General features: G+C 40.4%; 1 protein-coding gene across 12 annotated transcripts in view; it reads right to left on the minus strand.

Annotated features, from left to right (window-relative positions):
* LOC138746293 (tetraspanin-11-like) overlaps positions 1 to 25,101 on the minus strand; it is a 179,257-nt gene that overhangs the window by 128,759 nt on the left and 25,397 nt on the right. For 11 of the 12 annotated variants that reach the window (XM_069904513.1, XM_069904510.1, XM_069904503.1 and 8 more), the window contains 3 exons: positions 22,847 to 22,942; positions 13,044 to 13,235; positions 165 to 239 (listed from right to left, as the gene is read on the minus strand). In XM_069904513.1, coding sequence (XP_069760614.1) covers positions 165 to 239; positions 13,044 to 13,235; positions 22,847 to 22,939 — 360 coding nt within the window. In that variant the 5' untranslated portion in view covers positions 22,940 to 22,942. Of the gene's footprint in view, positions 1 to 164; positions 240 to 13,043; positions 13,236 to 22,846; positions 22,943 to 23,721; positions 23,862 to 25,101 lie in introns of all 12 variants that reach the window. The other variant, XM_069904506.1, reaches the window with a different exon arrangement.

Genomic DNA, 25,101 nt, shown 5'->3' on the forward strand with positions numbered 1-25,101 from the left:
ATGCATAGAAAAACAGTAATAAGCAATCCAGTGTGGGTAAGATGTCAGTTTAGACTGGTGTGAAGGGTCACAGGGTCTTTGGATACCCACAACCTCCCTCACCCCACATCTCAGCTTTGTTAATCTTAACATTTAACATTTTATGAAACTGTAATTAAACTCACCATTTGATAGTAAACACAAGCAAGGGCACCAGCTATCAGCTCGACCAGAAAGATTAGCAAGAGCGAAGAAAAATACTGAAAAGTAAGAGAAAACAATGAAAAACATAAACCTGTTTACCTTTGAGTAAAAGCAATTCCATTCTCGAGACTGTAACACATATGCAATTGAACTCATTGCTTTTACTGCATGAATGATTCCTCATTTCTCCCCATCTCATTCTATTCTCACTTCTCTCATTCCTCCACTGTCCTTTAATTCCCTATCTAACCTCTGCTTCAATCACCTAACCCGACAAGTGACATTACTCAGTGTACATGAGTCCTCTGAATTGTTTTTGTCAGCATTTAACTCACCATTTTTCTTCAACTATTCAAGTTGGGGTTTTTTAATTTCATTTCTATTACATCATCTCCAGCCCCTTCTCCAGCACCAGCTTAGATTGGCCGTCTGTTCTGACTTTCTTATTGCCTTTCTGAACAGCAAGTTGTTGATCCAGCTTTCAGAAGGGGTGATGAACCAAGGACTTGAACTTTGGGGATGAGTTTATTTGGCCCGACAGTGTTGAACCAGGTTAGATTGGTTTTCGTATTACTCCTTTCCTGGACAAGATGTTTCATTGTAAACTTCAAGCACTACCCGTGTTGAAGAATGATTGGAAGATTATGACCAATATACTGGACATAAGGCTTATGATGAAGCTGTCCAAATTTCAAATCCAATTTGTTTTCATCGCTCTGGCGGTGGCAAGGAAGTGCATAGCTGTTACTTGGAAGTAAGGCATTTTGGAAAGAGCAAAACCATTGTGGACATTCAGTGAAGCATACAACTACAAAACAAAGGTTTTCTATCATTCTGCCTCCCCCCCACCCAATACAGCATCACCCTCTGACCAGAAAGGTTCATGGCAAGATACTGCAAAGTGTGGTCCACTTTCCATATTTTCAGGGCTACTCCTGATTGAAAGTCGATGTTGGTGATGAAATTCACCATCTCCTTCCAAACCCGTGATGTCGACCAACTGAAAGAGCAGAGGGATCCAGCCACATCTCAATCTATTCCTTATCTCTAGGTAAAAAAATTGGAACTGCTCTCTCTGTGCTGAGAGAATCTTAAGGAACTCAATCATGCAAAATGCAAGCCTATACCTTTTCAAAGGCATTTAGTGTGACTTTCAACCTGTGATTGAATTAAAAATTATAAACCTGATATGTCCTCAACTTTTTCATGATTTATTGACAAATGGAGCGCCTGAGCAACTGTGGATGTGTTTAATTTTTGTCTCCCACCTTCGACTGAAGGATGTCTGGGTTTTGGAAAATGTCTAGATTCAGTGAATTGAGCCAAGGGATGTTATTTTTGTGGAGAAGTTGGGCTCATTGTCCCAAGAGCTGCTCTCCACTTTCACAGGTGACTTTCCAAACCACTTTTTGTTATTTGTCTGGTACAGATGAATCTAGATTAATTGTCTAGACTCTAGATAATTTAGTAATCTCCTTGCATCATTCTTCAAGACATTGGTTAGACTATAACACACATGGCACAAGATACAGATGGCACACATTCTCCAGCTGCCACTAATTCTGACCTCACAGATTTGAACATTGATAGAAGAGAACTGGTCACAAGAGCTGGCGATTGGAACAGGTCACATTGAACAATGACTTGTTTCGATTGCTGCGGCTTCTTAGATTGAGGAATTTTTCAGCACATTAACAGCTTTTAAATTGAGAAAAAAGTGGAAATGTTTCTGTCATGGACAGGCAGCGTTCCACCACCTGGTGGCGCTGCTGCGCTCCTGATCGGAGGACACACTACCTGACAATCAAGGTCAAAGACTCACCCCAAGCCATCAAGGTGACCCTTGCAATTGGCCCACCTAAATCACCAGGTGCTGCAGTCCAGGCACCATGCCCAGACTCAGCCTTGACCTTCACCCAAATGGCCTAGGTGAATCATCTTGGCTGACCTCTGCACTTGGCTTTGAGCCATTGGTCACAGCAGCCAATGGGGCCCAAGTGATTGGCCCCCCAGTACTGCCTGTAGAACTATAAAGGACCATGTGCCCCTCTGTTCTGCCTCTGGACTCCTCGTGGCACGTAAGTAGCACCTTTCACACTGGGTTGGGGTGAGTCGCGAGGACAGGTAGCAAGAGCCGTGTTCGTACCAGTCAAGGGGTGGAGGCACGCAGTATCACCTCGATCTTGACTGTTGAATGTGTACGTTTCCCCAGTCTCTGTCGATTCCTCCCTCATTATCCGAAGTGTACATTTATCCCTAGCATATTGTGTGTGTATGTGTGTTGCGGTTTGCCTAGCATATTGACCCTGTTGTCCCATTTGCAACCTCAAAATAAATGTGTGCTTTGTACCATAACTTTGGTCTGGTTCTTAAACTGTGGGACCCACACAAACCCGAACAACACTTTCTTTTTCATTTATGTAGATGACCAGGTATTAGCCTAAATCAGTGATTCTCAACCTTTTTCTTTCCACTCACTTACCACTTGAAGTAATCCCTATGTTATCGGTGCTCTGTGATTAGTAAGGGATTGCTTAAGGTGGTATGTGGGTGGAAAGAAAAATTTGAAAACCACTGTTTTATTTGTACCTAATTGACTCATGTGCACAGTTTCAGAACTCCAAAGGAAATGGGCCAATGACAATTTTTCTCAAGCAAAATATTTGAGTAACAATTGGGTCTAGAGCAGTGATTTTCAACCTTCCCTTCCCATTCACAGACCACCTTAAGCAATCAGTTTCCTCAGGTTCCCCACTGTGCCCAGCAGCCACCAGAGCATTCAGGGACATTAGGGACCATATCGGTAAAGCTACCATGCGGTCCATAGATGAGTTGACCCTGTTTCAAGTAGAAACGGATGCATCCGATGTGGCTGCCACCCTAAACCAAGATGGACGATCGGTGGCCTTTTTCTCATGAATCCTACAGGGTTCAGAGGTAAGACACACAGCAGTAGAGAAAGAGGGCCTAGCCATTGTGGATCCAGTAAGGCACTGGCGACATTATCTGGCGTGCAAACACTTCACCCTCCTCATGGACCAATGGTCTGTGGCTTTTATGTTCGATAACCAGAACAGGGGGAGAATTAAGAACGACAAAATCCTGCCCTGGTGGATAGAATTGTCTACATTGAACTACGACATTCTATACTGCCCCGGGAGACTCAACGAGCCCCCGGACGCAGTGTCCAGAGGCACTTGTGCCATCTTTAACCACACGTCCCAGTTGCAGAGCTTGCACAATAAGCTGGTTACATTTAAGGAAAGACTGGATAGTTACATGGATAGGAGAGGACTGGAGGGGTATGGACCGGGTGCTGGTCAGTGGGACTAGGAGGGTGGGGATTTGTTACGGCATTGACTAGTAGGGCCGAACTGGCCTGTTCTGTGCTGTAAGTGGTTATATGGTTAATACCTGCATTTTAAATCATCCTATTAAGCATAAGAAAATATTTATGCACATTAAAAAGTTTAAGGGTTACATTTTTTTGACAAGAAATGCATATCCGTTTGAATGACACCGTGTTTTTTCGATGTTGGAAAGGGCAGCACTTTCATGCATCTTCTATGGTAAAGGCCAGAGGGGTTTCAATTTTAATTGACTAATTTATTCCTTTTGTTCATCATAATGTTGTATCTAACACTAATGGTCATTTTCTTATTGCTTATGGAAAACTATATAATAAAAGGATTGTTTTTGCCAATGTTATGATCCTAATATCGATGATCTGGGTTTTTTTGAAAATTTTTCTTCTTACTTTCTGGATTCAAACTTATGGACACTTCAACTGTTGGTTAGTCCCTATCTTAGACCATTTGTCTTCTTAAACAGTGACATTAAATACCCCTTATTCATTCATTCTTTCTTTCTTGTTAAAGTGTGGCATTTTCTCCATCCTAAAGATAAGGAATACTCCTTTTTTCCCAAGTGTCCATCATATGTACTCACGGATTAATTACTTTTTTACTGATAATCAGCTAATTCTGTTAATTAGTGCATATTGTGATAGAATACTTGCAGATGTATTTGGGAGATAAATTGGTAAAATTAGAGTAGGTTACATACATACACTTTAAAACAGATCTTATTTGAAATATTGAAGAATTCATGTTCAGTAACTTTACAGAAACTATGGAGAATGCTGTGCACATTTCACAAGTAGGTGCTAATTGAAATGAATTAAAGCAACAAGCAGGAGACACTGGCTGTTAAAAGCTTTTTGCAAGGGTTTTGACAGAGTGCACAGAAAGGTCACTCCTGGGTTTTTGTTTACCTAAAGATAACAGCTTGACCAAAAAGACTAACTCCTATTGTTTGCTGGGGAATGTCAGGGGTTTTGCAAGTAAGAAACATGTAATGCGCATCGTAAGAACCAAAGATTTGTTGATCCAAACCAAGGCTTTTATAAACTAAAAGACTGGAGCATATCACAAGTAGGTTGACCAGTCCAGAATGACCTGGTCTGGCTGGCAGCAATCCTTTAAGACCTGGCAGTAGGTGTGGCTACACTCTCAGCCAATCACAGTCATCCTACACTAACCACCTGAACATATACACATTGGTGATAAAATCTGTACTATCACAAAAGTCAAAAGGGCTTTCTGGCAGTTAGAGAGAGAGAGAGAGAGAAAGAGAGAGACAGACAGACAGCTGAAACAAGCAGGACAAGGTGGTTGGAACTGAAACAAACTCCAGAGCAGCAGATGGCTGGAAGTGCTATCTGTTTGATGTTTCTCTTGGAATAAGAAAAACAAAAAGGTAGCCTGAAAGAAAGAGGTTATCATCTGGAGAACCCTGATGGGGCAAGGTTCATCAGCAAGACATTGAAGTGACTAATGGTGGTTCCTCAGTTGTGGAAATCCTGGAACAACAAATCTCTCTCTGCAAACCCTAGTTTGCTATCTTTTCGGATAGTTTTTGGGGGGGGGGGGGGAGGATGGATGTAGAATTTGCTTTTGGATTCCTTTTTGAAGTTGCTATGGTGATTTACGATTGCTTTCATTCCTGAGCAGTAAACATTTATCTTTCGAGCACCAAAGCCTGGTGAACTTCATACATGTTAAATTCTGTGCACAGTATAAGAATTGCCTGCAACCATAGAACTTAGAAGAATGAGAAGTAAGTTTGAACTGTGAACCAAAGAACTTTTCTTTAACTTACACACACATCACATACATGTGTGCTTAGAATTAGAAGGGGGTTAAGATGGGTAGTAAAGTTAATAGAGATAAGTTAAAGTTTGATTCTGTTTCCATGTTTAAAGATAATTAAAAACAACTTTTGTTTAAGTAACTACTTGTCCTTGTGAATGTTTATTGATGCTGGGTTTTGGGGTCCTTTGGGCTTGTAACAATGTGAATATGAGTCTATTGTAATTTCAGACCGTGCTCCGGTGATTTTATTACTGAGCTTTCCTGATTTACCTCAATCTGTTAGAAGCAGGTTCTTTAATTCAATTTTACTCTCTGATTCAGATTTTTTGAAATTTATGAAGGAGTAGATTGTATTTTTCTTTGATAACAATTCTTCTTTGGAGGTTTCTAGCTTAATTGTCTGGAGTTCTTTTAAGGTTTATATTAGAGGACAAATTATTTTGTATTTTTCAAAAATGAAAAAGAGGCTAATAATAAGATTACACTTACCAATCAAAGATTTTAGAGCAACAATATGCCCTTACTCCGAAATCTGAGATATTTAAAAAACAAGTTGATCTTAAAACTAAGTATGATTTGCTTTTGACTTATCCTATCAAAGCACAACTTTTGAAAAGTAAGAGCCAATTTTATATTCATGGTAATAAGCTGGGAAAACTTCTGGAAAATCAACTTTAAGGCTTAGCTGCTAAATGTCTTATTACGGAGATTCAGAAGGAAGATGGTCGTGTTACCAAAGACCATGTAGAAATTAATGATATGTTTAGACAGTATTATTCTAAATATCAATCTGATTTTCTCATTGATAAAACTCCTATTATAAAATTTTCTGGACCATTTGACAATACCTACTCTTTCTTTAGAAGCACAAATGCAGTTAGAAAAAAACAGGAAGAGTTAATAATGATTATTAAATCATGACACATTGGCAAAGCACTAGGCCCTGATCACTTTCCTGTCAAGTGGTATAAAACTTTTTCCCACCTGCTTATACCCTATTTATGTTCTGTATTTTTCTGATTCTTTTAAATCCAGGAACTTGCCAACCTCTTTTAATCATGCAACAATTTCCCTCATCCCTAAAAAAGAAATATTTATCAGTTTGTGCCTCCTACAGGCCTTCTTCTTCTTCTTTGGCTTGGCTTCGCGGACGAAGATTTATGGAGGGGGTAAATGTCCACGTCAGCTGCAGGCTCATTTGTGGCTGACAAGTCCAATGCGGGACAGGCAGACAGGCCTATTTCTCTTCTAAATGTCAATGTAAAAATTTTATCTAAAATCTTGGCCAGTAGATTAGAAGATATTTTGCCTCTTAATTATTTCAAAGGACCAGGCAAGTTTTATTAAAAACTATTATTCACATTTTAATATTTGCCATTTATTGAATATTTTATATTTCCCCTCTGTCTCTTCCTTGGAATGTGTTATCTCTTTAGTTGCTGAAAAAGCCTTTGATAGAGTTGAATGGGAATATTTATTTGCATATTAGAAATATTTAATTTTGGTCCCACAATTATTTTGTGGATTAAATTACTATACCTATCTCCTGTTGTTTCTATTCTTACTAACTCTTTGCAATCTTAACCTTTTAAATTTTATCAAGGGAGCAGAGAGTGTTGCCTTCTTAGCCCTTTGTTGTTTAATTTAGTTTTAAAACCCTTGGCTATTGTCTTTAGAGAATCTCAGGATATCTCTGGAATTATTAGGGGAGGATCGGTCCACAATGTTTCTCTTTATGCTGATGACCTTTTGCTTTTTGTAATTGATCCAATGGGCACCGCTATCTTGGGCCAGCCGGGCCCCAGCAGCATATTGACGGGACGACATGGTCAACATGGGCGCATACCCGATCACCCACCCGATGCATCCCATGCCCAGGAAGGAAGCTGTTGGCTGCTATTCGCCTCATCCATCAGGGAGCAGTGACTCGGACCCCGAGATGGTCTTAGCATCCATCACCTTAAAAGGGGACATTCCCCATGCCCTCGAGTGCTCAATGATGGACATCACTGTCAATGGGAAGGTGAGAAAATGCCTGTTCAATGGCGGTAGTACTGAGAGCTTTGTGCACCAAAATGTGGCCCGGACACTAAAGCTCAAAGTCTATCCCACAAACTTTTCCATTGCTTTTGCAGCCCAGGAAACTTTCCAAGGGGTCAGGCTCCTGGTTATGCCCCGGCTCTGTGCCCCAATTCTCTTAGGGCTGGACTTCCAGTGCCACCTCCAAAGCCTTACCCTCATTTTTGGCGGGCCCCTCCCTCCGCTTACACTCCACAGCACACAGCCCAGCGGCGGCCCCCAATCCACTTGCGGGCTCTCCGCACTACAGGTAACCCCTCCCACCCTCTTCAACTACCTTATGTCAGATTGCAAGCCCATAGCTACCATGAGTAGGCGTTATTGCACGGCCGACTGGGCCATCATTAAGGCAGAAGTGAGGCGTCTTTTGGCAGGAGGTATCATAGACCCAGCACCAGTCCCTGGAGAGCCCAAGTGGTAAAAGGGGTTAGCAAACCGAGGATGCTCATCAATTATAGCCAGATCATAAACTGGTACACCCAACTGGACGCCTACCCGCTACCCCAAATAGCTGACAGGGTCAATGAGATAGCCTGCTATAAGATTTTCTCAACAATTGACCTAAAGTTGGCCTACCACCAGCTCCCTATTCATACCCGGGATGTCGTATACCACCTTCGAGGCAGACAGGCGCCTCTACCAGTTCTGCCGGGTTCCATTTGGGGTCACTAATGGGGTCTCTGTTTTCCAGCGGGAGATGGACCACATGGTAGACCAACACAAACTAAGAGCAACCTTCCCGTACTTGGACAATGTCACCATCTGCGACCATGACCAGCAGAACCACAATGACAACCTGGAGAGCTTTCTCTGAACGTCCGAGGAGCTGAACAAAGAGAAGTGCGTGTTCAGCACGGCCCACTTCACCATCCTAGGGTACATCATGGAACATGGTGTCATCGGTCCTGATTCAGAATGCATGTGTCCACTGATGGAACTGCCCCTCCCCCACATGTTCAAGGCCCTCCGCAGGTGCCTTGGACTTTTCTATTACTCCCAGTGGGTCCCCTGTTTCTCGGACAAGGTCTGCCCACTGGCCCAAGCTACCACCTTTCCTTTCACCCCCTGAGGCGCAAGCAGCTTTCGCTCACATCAAGTAGGACATTGCCGATGCCACAATGAAGGCTGTGGACGAGGACACTCCATTCCAGGTGGAGTGCGATGCCTCTGATGTTGCCCATGCCCAGGTGGGGGGGGGGGTGGGGCGACCCGTGGCCTTTTTCTCCAGGACCATCCCCGATTCTGAGCTTGGACATTCTGCTATTGAAAAGAGGCCCAGGTGATTGTGAAGGCGGTCCGCCACTGGTGCCACTACCTGGCAGGCAGGAGGTTCACCCTCCTCACCAACCAGCAAGCAGTGGCTTTCATGTTCAGCTCCACACATAAAGGCAAGATCAAGAACGATAAGATCTTGCACTGGAGAGTTGATCTGGCTATGTTCAGCTATGACATCCAGTACCATCAAGGAAGTTCAAGGACTCCCCGACACCCTATCCCGGACCTGCGCCACGGTGCAGTCTGACCAAATGCAGACACTGCAATGCACCCTTTGTCACCCGGGTGTCACGTGCCTGTACCATTTCATCAAGTCCAGGAAGATCCCCTTCACCGTACAAGAAGTCAGGACCATGACCGGGTCATGCAGAGTCTGTGCGGAGTGCAAACCGTGCTTCTTCCATCCATCACAGGCCCATGTCATCAAGGACACTCGGCCCTTTGAATGGCTTAGCATCAAATTCGAGGGCCCCCTACGTTCCACGAACAAGAACATCTATTTCCTCACGGTCGTAGAGGAATACTCCCGTTTTCCTCTCGCCAGTCCTTGCCCTGACACCACCACAGCCACTGTTATCAGGGCTCTGACGCAGATCTTCACCATGTTCGGATACCCAGCATTCATCCACAGTGATTGGGGGTCCAGCCTCATGAGTGAGGAGCGGTGCAGCATCTGTTAGCGTGAGGCATTTTGACTAGTTGTACAACTAGTTACAAACTTAGGGTCAACAAGAAAATGGTGTGTTCTGGAAGGCATCCTCCTGGCCCGGAGGTCCAGAGGCTGGTCCATTGACTACTGGCAAGAGGCCCTCCCCGAGGCACTCCATGCCATTAGGTCACTCTTGTGCACGGCGACCAATTAGACCCCTCACGAGCACCTTTTCTCATTCCCCAGGAAACTGGCGACTAAAATCTCACTCCAAACTTGGTTCACATCTCCAGGACTGGTGCTCCCACACAAATACATGTGGGCCCACAAGGCCGACCTGCTGGTCAAGCAGGTGCTCTTCCTCCATGCCAACCACAACTATGCTTACATCAGGTACACCAATGGCCGTGAGGACACCATCTCAACCAGGGATCTGGCACCAGCAGGGGCCCCACCCCCCACCATCACGACCCCCTCCCTCCGCCCCTCCAGAGAACCCCACTCCTGGCGGACCACACCCACCTGCCCCCCCCCCCCCCCCCCCCCACCGAGGACAGACGTGCAAATAGACTGCCCACACCGACGCCTGCCACGGCTACAATGGACCCAGCCAGCCCTAAGGCAGCAACCACACTCTCACCGACCTTTGACCAGGATCCAACCCTGAGAGAGTTTCAGAGACTCCGACGGCCGCCAGAGTGTCTAAATTTGTAAATACCACCCAGCCCCTCCCAGGACAATTTTAAGAAGGGGGTGAATATGACCACCAGTCTGCTATAGGGGGTGATCTCTGTTCCTGCAGGAAGACCACCAAAGGGGCTGACTGCACCTGGCCATTTGTCAATCAGCCGACCTGAATATAGATCTGAGCTGGTCCTACCTGAGGCAGTCACACAGGGAGCCACCAAGGCATGAACTGGTGTTCAGACTTTTACTGGAATAAACCCTGTTGTACAGTCTTTCGAATTTTGTGCTTGCTCGCTGCTACCTCAGTGCACCACAATACTATAATAACAAAGCGGGTGGCCCAGCCTGAGTTGATTTGGAGTGGAATTCGACTAAAAAAAATGCCATTATTTCTTTACTTGGCGAGTTATTGCCTTTTTTTTAGTAAAAAGATTGATAATCTAGTGGTCAAACAATCAATTAGGATTTGGTTTCAGGTTAGAAAACATTTTGGACTCCATAGGTTTCTTCTTGTTACTCCATATCAAACTACTTTTTTCAACCTTCTTTGATGGACTCTGCTTTTCAGAAATGGTTCAGATTAGGTATGAAATGTTTTTATGATTTATTTTTTGATAATAATCTTGCTACATTTGAGCAACTTTCCACTAAGTTTATTTTACAAAATTTTCATTTTTTTTAGACATTTGCAAATTAGGGACTTCCTCCAATCTCAATTATCCCAACTTTTCCAGGCACCTATTATATATTTGATAGAAACAATTTATAATCTTCAAACATTCTATGAAAGGTTATTGTATAAGTTGTATATGACGCTTTGTTGAAATCAAGGGAAACTTCATTGGACAAAACTAAAAAGACATGGGAGCAGAACCTCTGTATATCAAAGATACTTGGAATTCAATTTTTAAGTTAATTAATGCATCTTCTCTATGTCCCCGTCACTCACTATTACAATTTAAAGTTGTGCACAGAGTTTATATGTCAAAAGTTAAATTAGCTCATATTTACCCTAATATTAGCTGTCTTTGTGACAGATGTAAGAATGAGGACAGCTTTCTAATTCACATCTTTGAGTCTAGTCTGACCCTAGTTAAATATTGGGAAGAGGTTTTCTGTACTTTATCCATAATTATTAGTGCAAACTTAACACCAGATCCATTAATAGCCTTATTTGGATGATTAAACAGGATGTGGTGAAATTGTCTTCTCTTATTGCAAGATGAGTAATTTTGATCAGATGGAAAGATGCTGTCCTGCCCACTTATAACTATGAGTGGGCAGGACATATTATGATGTCATATCCAACTTTGGAGAAGATAAGATGTTCAACAAGTGTTTTTAAATGTAAATTTTTTAATCTTTGGGATTCCTTTTTGAATAACTTTCATAACCTTGAATGGAATAATTATATAACTTCTGATTCTCATGGATTTGCGTTTCTTCTTATTTTCACTAGTAGCATGCCTCTTCTTTATATTGCCATGCAACTTTGAAATGGTTTAGGGCTTGGATTATATAATTATATACTTTTTAAAAAATTCTCTCTTTTTTGCTTTTCTTTTCCAGTATATCATTGAATTAGTAATGTTGTACAAGGTTAAATAAAATTCTGTTAATGTGTTTTCTTACTTTGTTACAGCTGTATCAGTGTTATGCATCAATCTTTTATCTATATATTTTTAGAAAAAAAGTTAATAAAAAGATTGAAAAAATAACTGAAGTCCAGATGGACACTGGGACAGAATGCAGGCAGCAAACATAGATCATGGGTTATTCAAACCCATCATTGGGCTTGAGATAACACTTGCACTTTGGAAGAGCAAATCAGGGTAGGATGTATACAGTAAATTGTAGGCCATTGAGGAGTGCGAAAGAGCAAAGAGAACTGGGAATACATATACATTGTTGGCTGAAGGTGACATCACATGTGGACAGGATTGTAAAGAAAGCTTTTGACATTGAAGCCTTTATAAATCAAAGTAATGAGTAGAGAGATCACACTTTGAATATTTTGTGCAGTTCTGGTCACCTAGCAGCAGGAAAGATATCAATAAGATTGAAAGAGTTCAGAAAATATTTACTAAGATGTTGCTGGGTCTTCAGGAGTTGAGTTACCGGGAGAGATTAAACAGGTCAGGTCTATATTCCTTGGAACGAAGAAGAATGAGGGGAAATTTGATCAAGGTTTATAAGATTATGAGGGGTATAGTCAGAGTAGATGTGAGTAGGATGTTTCCAATTATATTGGGCGGAGATAAATACGACGGATCATAGAGTGGGAGAAGTGTAGAATGAACTGCCATCTGATGTAATGAATGCAGATTCAATCTCAAGTTTTAAAAATAAATTGGATAAATACATGGATGAGAGGTCTGGAGGGTTATGGAATGAGAGGTCAGTAGGTCTAGCTAGTTTTATTGGTCGGCACAGACTAGAAAAGTCAAATGTTTTTTTGCACTTTACGTTCTATGGCTACACACAGTCACTTGGTTTGCACCTGGTGTGGTGGTCGAGGCCACCTCAGAAGCACTGAATGCAGTGGATGAGATTGGTGGAGGTGCAAATAAACCTGCTTCACCTGGAGGTCTGTTTAAATCTCTGGATGGTGGGGGGGACAGGTGTGGCACCTCACTGAACTTCTCATTTTGTCCTTAGACAATAACCACAACATATTTACAGTCCATTGATTAAGAGAAACAATTCCAGAATTTAACAAGAGAACCACAAGCGAGACAGTTTAAATAATTGAATAAAGGATGTAAATACACAAAATTTTCCAACTCTGCCCCAAATTTCTCAGAAAATCATCTGAGTATCCACGGTCAGGCAGTTGCATTAGCTGCCTCTTTCTTGATAAGACATTAGTTAGACTTCCAGGCAAAAGTCTCTTTGAAGCAAGAACATGTAGTATCAATAAAATGCTTTGCTTTTTTACACCTTATTTTGATTATTCAATGTCAATGATCTTCAGACATCAGAACTTATTGCAGGTTGATCTCAGATCATGCACTTACTGTCACAAGAGCAGACTTCTGTTCTCGAACAATGGCACAACAGCCAAGGAACCCAGAGATGGTGACAAGGCATCCCGTGAAGACCAGGATACCTGCAGAGACGACAAATGTACTGGACGGCAGGAGGCTGAGGTAGTCTTTTTTTTCACTGAGTGTCCATGAGCCAATGACGAGCACTACTGCACCAGCCACCTTGAAGCACAGAAGGTTGAACAATCAAATATAGGAAATCACTTGGATTTTACATACGTTCAATCGGAAGAGCTTTATTCTAAAAAACAGAAAACATTTCAAATGTAAAGATAAACATGATGGAATATTCCAGAAGTAAAACAATGAAAATCTGCAGATACCATGGTTGAAGTAAAAACACAATGCTGGAGAAACTCAGCTGGTCAAGCAGTGTTCTTTATATAGCAAAGGTAAAAATACATAACTGACGATACGGGCTTGAGCTCTTCATCAAAGGATGGAAATATGTCAGTAGGTGTCCAAAAGACTAGGTGGGGAGGGGGGGCACTGCCAAACCCCCCACCCTCCACCTCCCCCCTCCAACCTTCCCCACTTTCCATCTCCACCCTCTGACCTCCCCATCCCTCCCAATTCCCCAATACCCTCCACAACACCAATTTCCACTCTGACCCCTGCTTGGTCTTCACTATCCCTTCTGACCTTCCCCTTTCTGAGACAGAGCACTCGCTCCTCAGCAGAGGCCTCACCTTCATCCCCCTCTGGATCCACCTTAATGAGCTCCACGCATGCTAAAATGCTAAACTCTTCTTCTGCCACCTGCAGGCTTTACCTCTATGATTGTGACTCCCCCCCACATCCCCCCAAATCCCTTTCTCCCGCCTTAAGCATTCTTCCTCCTCCTGGACACTTTGTCCTATCTGCTCTGGACCTTTTTATTTCCAGCTCCCGCAGAGACATCAACCATCTCAACTTCACCACACCCCTCTTGTATTCTAATCCTACCTCCTGCGAACGCTCTGCCCTCCACTCTCACAGCAACAATCCCAATATTGCCATCAAATCTGGAGATAAGGGTGGTGCTATTATGGTCTGGCGCACTAACCTCTTCCTTGGTGAAGCTGGATGACAGCTCTCAGACACCTCGTCCCACCCTTCCCACAGTCACTGTCTCCAACACCATCTCCAACCTCATTACCACTGGTCACCTCCCTCTCAAGACTGTCAACCTCATTGTTCCCTTTCCCTGCACTGCTCATTTCTACCTCCTACCCAAGATATACAAACCCAACCACCCAGGTAGACCCATGTCTCTGCTTGCTCTTATCCCACCTAACTAGTTCCATCTTACCATGACTCTATCTTTCCTCCCCGGTCCAATCCCTCCCCACCTACATCCGCAACACCTCACGTCCTCCATCACCTCAATGCCTTCAAATTCCCCAAACTGGACCACCTCATCTTCACGATGGATGTACAATCCCTTTATACCTCCATCCCCCATACAAAAGGTCTTAAAGCACTTCGAGACCTGACTACTCACCCTCTACCACTACCCTCCTCCGCCTGGCAGAACTTGTGGTCACCTTAAACAACTTCTCCTTCAACTTGTCTCACTTCCTCCAAATCAAAGGAGTACCCATGGTACCCACATGGGTCCCAGCTATGCCTGCCTATTATGGGCTTTGTGGAGCAATCTATGCTGCAAGCCTCACAGACCCCTCAACTCTTCATCCGTTATAGGAGGAGTCACGTGATGGAGTAGTGTCTGGTCAGGGAACTCCAGCCCTCTCTGGAAAAGTTTAAAAAAAACACACAAAACACAAAGGCACAAACATAAAAATTAAAACAAAGTGAAAGTAAAGGTGGGAAGAAAATGGCAGCGAAGAAAGAAAAGTCGAAAGCAACGGGAAGAAGAGAAGAAGAAAGAACGTCGGAAGAAGAAGGTGAAGGTCCGAGGAGGCCCGCCGCGGAGAGAGAAGCCCGCTCCCTAAGGTCAGTTGAAGTCCCGAGCTCGGGACTACAAAAATGGCTCTCGGAGCCAAGTAAAAGTGCGCAACCGCGCATGCACGACTCCTTGCGCATGCGCGATGCGCATGAAAAAAAAAACACTGACAGGAGGGGGGACCAGCTGAAGAGTCGATCTCCACAGCTGAGAATGACAGCTGCAACACAACAACAGGAAGAGAACATAGAAAATAAAGAGAACAAGAAAGAAGAGAGTAAAAAGAAAACAAGAAAACAACGGATGACCAACCCAGAGCAAGAAGAAGAAGAACATAGAGAAATGGAAGAAGAAGGGAAAGGCAAGACAATGGATATTTTTTTTAAAGAATATATGGAATCAGTAAAAGAATGGCAATTACAAGAATTTAGTGAAATAAAAAGAAGAATTAAAAGTGCAGAAGAAAAAATGAATAGATTAGAGATGGTCATGTCAGATATAGGAAAAAGAGTGGACAAGGTGGAAGAACGAGAAACAGCCGTAGAAATGGAAGTAGAGGACTTAAAAGAAATTAGAAGAATCTAATAAAAAAGACAAGAGCTGTTAGCTCAGAAGATAGATATAATGGAAAATTATAATAGAAGAAATAATATAAAGATAGTGGGCCTTAAGGAAGATGAAGAAGGCAAGAATATGAGAGAATTTATAAAAGATTGGATCCCCAGGGACCTAGGAAGACCAGAATTACAGGAAGAAATGGAAATAGAAAGGGCACATAGAACCTTAGCCCCGAAACCACAGCCACAACAAAAACCAAGATCCATTTTAGTAAGATTCTTAAGATATACAACAAGAGAATATATATTGGAGAAAGCAATGAAGAAAATAAGAGAAAACAAAAAGCCACTGGAATACAAAGGTCAAAAATTTTTTTTTTCTATCCAGACATAAGTTTTGAACTCCTGAAGAAGAGAAAGGAGTTTAATACAGCAAAAACGATCCTATGGAAAAACGGATATAAATTTATGCTAAAGTACCCAGCGGTACTTAAAATAGTTATTCCAGGGCAGCAAAACAGACTATTCTCGGATCCGGAGGAAGCACGAAAATTTGCAGAACAACTACAAAACAGGCAGAGAGATGAAGACATGTAACGAGAGTGAAAATGACCATGAACTATATGTATGTGTGTATATGGGTATATATATACATGTGTGTGTGTATGTATATATGTGTGTACATGAGTGTATCCATATTTAAAGGAAAATATATAGAGTATAGATAAGAATTAATAAGGGAATGAAAGGGAAGAGAGGAAGTAAGGAGGGAATTAAGAGAGTGACCTTTGTTATATATGAAAATTGAAATCTTTTCTGGGGGGGCTGGGTGGGGAGGAGTTACAGTCACTGCGAAATCAGTTGACGCTTGCGAGTGAATTCGCAAATCCAAATGGAGAGGGGAGATGTGGTTGCCCAACAAGGGAGAAAGGGCAATTCAGGAAGGGGAGGGGATAGTGGTGTTAAATAAATTTTAGATAGGAGAATAAGGGAAATGTTTGATGTTTTAGAAATGTTGTCTTATAAAGTGTTCAAAACAAGAAAGCAGAAATGGATAAGAAGGAAATGTGATGATGAGGAAACGGAAAGGAAAGATAAACAAAGTATGAAATGGCTACGTTGAACTATATGACTTTAAATATTAACGGAATACATAACCAAATCAAAAGGAAGAAACTGCTAAATTTACTGAAAAAAGAAAAAATTGATATAGCATTCGTGCAAGAAACACATTTAACTGAAATGGAGCACAAGAAATTAAAGAGAGATTGGGTAGGACATGTAACAGTAGCGCCATATAATTCAAAAGCTAGAGGAGTAGCTATATTAATCAGCAAAAATGTACCAATTAAAATAGAAGAGGCAATAATAGATCCAGCAGGGAGATATGTAATGATAAAATGTCAGATATATTCAGAGTTTTGGAATTTACTCAATGTATATTCACCTAACGAAGAAGATCAAAAATTTATGCAAGATATTTTTTTGAAGATAGCAGACACGCAAGTGAACATTCTAATAGGAGGGGATTTCAACCTTAATTTGGATTCAAACATGGATAAAACTGGGAAAAAAATTAACAGAAAGAACAAAGTAACCAAATTTATAATTAAATCGATGCAAGAAATGCAACTTTTGGATATATGGAGGAAACAACACCCAAAGGAAAAGGAATATTCATATTATTAGGGTAGACATAAAACATACTCAAGAATAGACCTATTCCTGTTATCAGCTCGTATGCAAGACAGAGTAAGAAAAACAGAATATAAAGCTAGAATATTATCGGACCACTCACCCCTGATATTGACAATAGAGTTAGAGGACATCCCTCCAAGAATGTATAGATGGAGATTAAACTCCATGCTACTTAAAGGGCAGGATTTTAGAGAATTTATTGAAAGACAACTTAAAATGTACTTTGAAATAAATACGGAATCAGTGAAAGATAAGTTTATACTATGGGACGCAATGAAAGCGTTCATCCGAGGGCAAATAATAAGTTATGTAACCAAGATGAAGAAGGACTACAATCAGGAAACAGAGCAGTTGGAAAGGGAAATAGTAAATATAGAAAAAGAATTAGCAATGAAGGAAGACACAACTAAAAGAAGAGAACTGGCAGATAAAAAAATAAAATATGAAACACTACAAACATATAAGGTGGAGAAGAACATAATGAAGACAAAACAGAAATATTATGAACTAGGAGAAAAAACGCACAAAATTCTAGCATGGCAGCTTAAGACAGAACAAACTAAGCGAATAATATTGGCATCAAGGAAAAAAGACAAACAAATCACATATAATCCAACGGAGATTAATGAAAACTTCAGAGAATTCTACGAACAATTATACCAAACTGAAAACGAAGGGAAAGAAGACAAAAAAGATGAATTTTTAACTAAAATTGAACTACCAAAATTACAAATAGAGGAACAAAATAAATTAACAGAACCATTTGAAATAGTAGTAATACAAGAGATAATAAAAAAACTACCAAATAATAAAACACCAGGAGAGGATGGATTCCCAATAGAATTCTATAAAACATTTAAAGATTTATTAATTCCTCCCCTTCTGGAAGTAATCAACCAGATTGATAAAACACAAAGCTTACCAGATTCATGCAAAACAGCAATAATTACAGTAATACCAAAGACAGGGAAAGATCCACTCGCACCAACGTCATATAGACCAATATCTTTACTTAACACAGATTATAAAATAATAGCTAAACTATTAGCAAACAGATTAGCCGACTATGTACCAAAAATAGTAAATCTAGACCAAACTGGATTTATTAAAAAAATACGAACAACAGACAATATTTGTAAATTTATTAACTTAATTCATGCAGTAGAAGGGAATAAAGCTCCAACAGTAGCAGTTGCTTTAGACGCAGAGTTTACCAGAGAAGTATATTAATTGGATTAAAGCATTATATAAGGGGCCATTGGCGAAAATGACAGTAAATGGATTTATATCAAAGCAATTTAACTTAAGCAGATCAACAAGGCAGGGATGTCCACTATCGCCTTTATTGTTCGCGTTAGCTATAGAACCACTAGCAGAATTGATAAGAACAGAAAATAAAATAAAAAGGATAAAAATAAAAGACAAGGAATATGAAATCAATTTATTTGCAGATGACGTTATAGTATACTTAACAGAACCAGAAATATCAATAAAAGAATTAGATAAGAAAATAAAGGAATATGGAGAAGTGTCGGGTTACAAGATTAACGCAAATAAAAGTGAAGCAATGCCAATGAATAATGCGGATTTCTCAAAATTTAAGAAAGAATCACCATTCAGATGGCAAATGCAAGCAATACGATACCTAGGTATACAAATAAATAAAAACCTCGGCCATCTATATAAACTCAATTATTATCCACTAATGAAAAAATTACAGGACGACTTAGAGCATTGGAAAGACTTACCACTAACACTAATAGGAAGGATAAACTGTATTAAAATGAACATTTTCCCAAGGATACAATACCTATTTCAGGCATTGCGAATACATTTGACGGAGAAATTCTTCAACGAGTTAAAGAAAATAATAAGGAAATTTTTATAGAAAGGGTGGAAACCGAGGATAGCACTAGATAAATTAACAGAATGGTATAAACAAGGAGGCTTACAACTGCCAAACTTTAAAAATTATTATAGAGCCGCACAATTAAGATACCTATCAGATTTTTATCAAACAAGGGAAAAGCCAGATTGAACTAGATTAGAACTAGATAAAATAGGGGAGAAGATACCTGAATATATATTATATAAATGGGATGAAAAATTGGTACAACGTAGGAATTCTCCAGTATTACATCATCTGCTCAATATTTGGAAGAAGATTCATGTAGAAAGGAATAAAACAAATTACCAATTACCATAACTAATACTGACCCAAAATCAGCTAATCCCTTTTACAATAGATAACCTTTCCTTTAGAGAATGGGAGAAAAAAGGGATCAAAAGAATAGAAAATTGCTTTTCAGGAAATAAATTACTATCCTTTGAACAAATGAAGGATAAATATAATATAACTCAAGATACAGTGTTGGCATACTACCAACTGAAATCCTACTTGAAGGACAAATTGGGAAGCAGTTTGAGGTTACCAAAGGGAAGTAATTTTGAATATGTGATTACAGACACAATGATAATCAAAAAATTTATAACAAATATGCATATTAAACTACAAGAAAAGGAGAATGAGGAAACAAATGGTAAAACTAAACAAAAATGGGAACAAGATTTAAACATAAAGATAAAGAAGGAATCATGGGAGAAGTTATGCTCTGGAACTATGAGAAATACAATAAACAAGAGGTTACATATGATACAATATAACTGGATACACAGGCTATACATTACACCTCAAAAGTTAAATAAATGGGACCCAACAGTATCTGACAGATATTTTCGTTGTAAAAAGGAAATGGGAACAACAATTCATGCAATCTGGACGTGTGAGAAAGTGAAAAAATTTTGGGAAGATCTAAACCAGATATTAAATAAAATCACAGAAAGCAATATACCAAAAAACCCAGAGATCTTCCTCCTAAGTAACATAAAAAACAAAGAATTTGGACTTGATTTGGATGGTGCACAAAAAAGATTTGTTAGGATAGCCCTAGCTGTAGCAAAAAAATGTATTATGTCAGCCTGGAAATTAGAAGATAACTTGAGAATACAACAATGGTATATAGAAATGAATAAATGTATTCCATTAGAAAAAATAACATATAATTTAAGAAATAATATTACAATATTTGAACAAATATGGGAGCCACACATGAAACACAATAGAGAAAACCTACCAGGGACATCTACCACCTAAAATGACAGAAGGAGAAGGAAATGAAAAGAATTGACTCAGTGGAATTTCTTCTTTATTTTTATTGAGTGACAACATTGTTTGACGGGTTTAATGTATCTTAGATTCTGTACTTTAAATGAATGGGAGGGGAGGTAGGGAGGGTGGGATGGGAAGAGGGAGGGGGGGGGAGAAAACGACACTGTATATATTTGAAAAGAAAAATGTATGTATCTTGATCAATGTGGTTTATAGTGTGAAAAATAAAAAATTAAAAAAAAACTCTTCATCCGTTATATCGATGACATCAGGGTTGCCTCATGCACCCGCGATGAGCTTATCAACTTCATCCACTTCCACCCCATCTCAAACTCCATTTCTGACAACACTCTCCCCTTCCTGGATCTCTCGGTTTCCATCTCGGGAGACAAACATACATTAAAAATCCACCAACTCCCATGACTACACTTCTTCACACCATGTCCCCTGCAAGGATTCCATCCCCTTCTCTCAATTTCTCCATCTCCGCTGCACCTGTTCCCAAGATGAGGTCTTCAGTCCAGATCTTCCAAAATGTCTACCTTCTTCCACAAATGTGGCTTATCAACTCAGCCCTCACCCGCAGCTCATCCATTTCCCACTCATCTGCCTTGACCCCCCTCTGCCCACAGACGTAATAAACATAGAACCCTCCCCCTAACACCCATCCTCACCTACCTCCCCGCCAGCCTCTGCATCCAACACATTATCTTCTGGAATTTCCAGCACTTACAACAGGATCCCACCACCAGACACATCCTCTCCTCTCCACCTTCAGTAGGGTCTGCTCATTCTCATTCTTCCTTACATGGCTCTGGGCAGCAGAGAGACCTAGAGGTGCAGGTGCACAGTTCACTGAAAGTGGTGAGAGTTAGTCAGGGTGGTGGAGAGAGCACTTGTCTCTATCAGATGCAATACTGAGTACAAGTTTTGGGATATCACATCACAACTATGAAAACACACCTGGAATTTTGTTATAATTAGACACTGGACAGGCTAGCAGAGCAGACTCACTGGGGCAAGGGGCTTACTTCTGCTCCTATATCTTGTGATATTTTCCTTGGAGTGAAGGAGATGGAGGGATGACCTAAAAGAGATTTATAAAATCACGAGAGGGTGTCTCTAAGGTGGATACTCGCAGTCTTTTATCCAAGGGTGGGGAATCTAAAACTAGAGGTAACAGATGTTAGGTGAGCAAGTATGAAAGGGTAGATTTTAAAGAGATCTAAGAAGCACACTTTTCCACAAAAGGGTGGTGGATCAATAGAACGAGCTGCTAGAGCAATGGGGCACTTGATCAGCATGGAGGAGTTGGACTGAAGACCTGGTTCCACATTGTATGGCATGTAGAATTATGACATTGTAGTCATTAGTGAAACTTGGTGGCAGGAGAGGCAGGACTGGCAGCTCAATGTTCCGGGCTCCCATTTCTTTAGATGTGATAGAATGGGGGAATGAAAGGGGGAGGGGAGGCATTGATTGTCAGGGAAAATATCACAGTTGTGCTCAGGCAGGATAGGCCAGAGGGCTTGTCGACTGACGCCATATGGGTGAAGCTGTGAAACAGAAAAGGTATGACCTCACTCATGGGGTTGTATTATAGACTGCCCAATCATCAACAAGAATTGGAGGAGCAAATCTGTAGAGAGACAGCAGACAGCTTCAGGAAGCAAAGTTGTAACAGTAGGGGATTTTAACTTTCCACATATTGACTGGGGCTCCCATAGCGTACAAGGGCTGGATGGCTTGGAGTTCGTCAAATGTGTTCTGTAAGTTTTCTATTCAAAATATAGAGGAACCAACTAAAGAGAGTTCAATACTGGATCTCTCAAAATTGTACCCTATGAAACACTTTGGGTAGAGAAGACCTGCAAGAAGAAGATCCCAAGCACCTCAATGAACATTTCTCATCAGTCTTTACAGAGATCATGGAAGGAACTGAAGCAAACAATCTAATGCAGGCCAAATACTTGGGAGGAAGTGCTGGCAGCCTTGGTATGCATTAAGTTGGTCAAATCCCCAGGGCCTGACCCAAGTTAGTACTTTGCATTGGTATTTGCTAAGGAAAAGGACCTGGAGGATAGTGATAGGGAGAATGATGTGGAGAAATGGGGGCATGAAGGTGGAAGTCCCCAGGCTGATGAGATATATCCCAAGGCAAGAGAGGAGACTGCAGGGTCCTGAACAAAAATCTTTTTATCCTTATTAGTAAGAGGCGAAGTCCTGGAGGATCAGGGAGTAAATAATGGGGAAGTGGGGATGATGCAGGAGAGTGTAGTCCAGTGAGCCATACATCACTGGAAGAGAAACTATCAGAAAGGATACTCAGGAATAGAATATACATGCATCTAGAAGATCATGGTCAGATTAGGGACAGTCAGCATGGCTTTGTGAGGGGAAGGTCAGTGTTAAAAGCGAGCTCGATCTGTGATTTGCATTATCTTAAAAATGGTGACTCACTTACCCAGAAGATAATGTTGTAAACAAAGAGCAGATACTTTAAGCAGATTGTCAGACAGTCTTCTGAATAATTTTTATATTTTTTTGACATTGTCATTTGCTGAAAAACATAAAAGAAACAAGACAAATTAACACTTTAATCCCAGAAGCAAGAAAGTGCTTGCACAGTGATGTGGCTGATTCTCCCTTCACTGATGCCAGAAAACCATGAGTCCCTGAGCACATTGGCCACAATTCAGAGTAAAAACAAAATTCAGCTGAAGTAGATAAATTAGTTTTGGGAGGAGGGAGATTTCCACAGTAATGAAGGGGGCAGTGGTTCAATCCTGGATTATTGCGATCTCTTCAAGAGAAGGTCTATTATATATTTTTTCTATAAAATATTATATATTTTTTCTATAAAATATTATATATTTTTTCTATATATATGTTTTCTTTTTTTTTCTTTTTTTTCTAGTTTTTTTTATTAGTTGTTTTTTTGTTTAAGTTCTTTTTGTTTTTTCATATATATTCTTATATAATAAAAAAATTTTGGATTAATAATTAATACTTAATTAATATTTCTTTTGTTTTTTATATATATATATCGATCTTTTTTTTAAGATATATATTTTTTATTTTTTTTAATTCTACTAATAGTATTAATTCTTCACTCTTTATCGAGGGGGTGGGGAGGGGGGGGTTTGGGGTTAAAAATAGTTTTTTTTTAGTCTTAGTTTTTAGTTGTTAGGGGGAGATGCCGAGATTGGAATTGTATTAACTATGTTAATTTGTACTTGTATTAATTTATTTTGTATTTTTTCTGTACGTGAATTACTTACTTTCTTCATATGTTAAAATTAATAAATAAAGTTTTGAAAAAAAAAGAGAAGGTCTGACCTGTACAAAATGGATGGGCTGCACCTAAACTGGAGAGGGATCAATATCCTTGTGGGCAGGTTTGCTCGAGCTGTTGAGGAGGGTTTTAACTAGATAGGCAGGGGATGGGAACCAGGATGTTAGATCAGATGGTGGAACACCTGATGGAAAGGTAGATAAGTACTTTATTATCATTGCAAAAGAAAAGACAACCCACAGTACTCAAATACAACATACAAGAGCATATAAAAAAAAAATAAAAACAAGAAAAAAAGTAGCATTAAAACAATAAGAAATACACTAATTGGCGAAGTTTAATTCTCGGATGGCTCTGGGATAGAAACAGTTCTTGACTCTGTTTGTCCATGATTTAATGGACCTATATCATCTACCCGAGGGCAAGAGGTCAAACAAATGATGGCCTGGGTGAGTAATGTCCTTAAGAATATTGGCTGCCTTCCAGATATGAGATCGAAATAAATCCTCCAGAGGACAAGGAGCACTCAATGATCTTCTGGGCTGTATTGATAAACCTCTGAAGATCCCTCTCATCTGCTGCTGTACAACTGGCAAACCACACAGGAATGTTGTAAGTCAGCACTCTTTCAATAGAGCAGCGATAGAAGGACACCAATAATTTCTCCTATAGATTGATTTCCTGAAGGATTCTGAGGAAATGGAGATGTTGATGTGCCTTTTTAACTATTGTGGTGACATTAATAGTCCAAGAAAGATCATCAGCCAAATACATTCCCAGAAGCTTAAAAATCGTGACCCTTTCCATGGAATCCCCATTTATAATGGAGCTGGGACCATACTGTTCCTCCTGAAATCCATTATGAGCTCTTTCGTTTTGAAGGAATTCAATACCAGATTGTTTTCCAAGCACCACACTGACAGTCTGTGGACTTCGTCCCTAGAGGCTGACTCATTGCCGCTTGAAATGAGCCCAACCACAGTCATGTCATCCACAAATTTTATGATGGTATTAGAGAAATACTCGGAGACACAGTCATAGGTATAAAGAGAATACAACATTGAGCTCAACACACAACCCTGCAGGGAATCAGTGCTAAGTGTGAGAGTAGGGGACAAATGAGCGCCTATTTTCTTTTTACAGTCTGGAAACGGTTTGTTAAAAAGTCCTTGATCCATAGGCAAATAGATCTGGAAAATCCTAAGTCAGTGAGTTTACTGCTATTTGTAATGAGTCTGTGGGGAAGGACAGACAGTAAATGGCGCATAAGTGCAGTCAGTTGGATGGGTTGAAATATGTTTAATTGAGAAATGTTAAGAATAAGGGTGATGAATAATGGATCAGTACATGGAATTATGATGATGTCGCCATTATAGGTACTTGGATGGACAGGATTGACTGAATGATGTTCTGGGGTTTAAATG

Source organism: Narcine bancroftii, chromosome 11, assembly GCF_036971445.1.
Source record: "Narcine bancroftii isolate sNarBan1 chromosome 11, sNarBan1.hap1, whole genome shotgun sequence".
Classification (NCBI taxonomy): Eukaryota; Metazoa; Chordata; class Chondrichthyes; order Torpediniformes; family Narcinidae; genus Narcine; species Narcine bancroftii.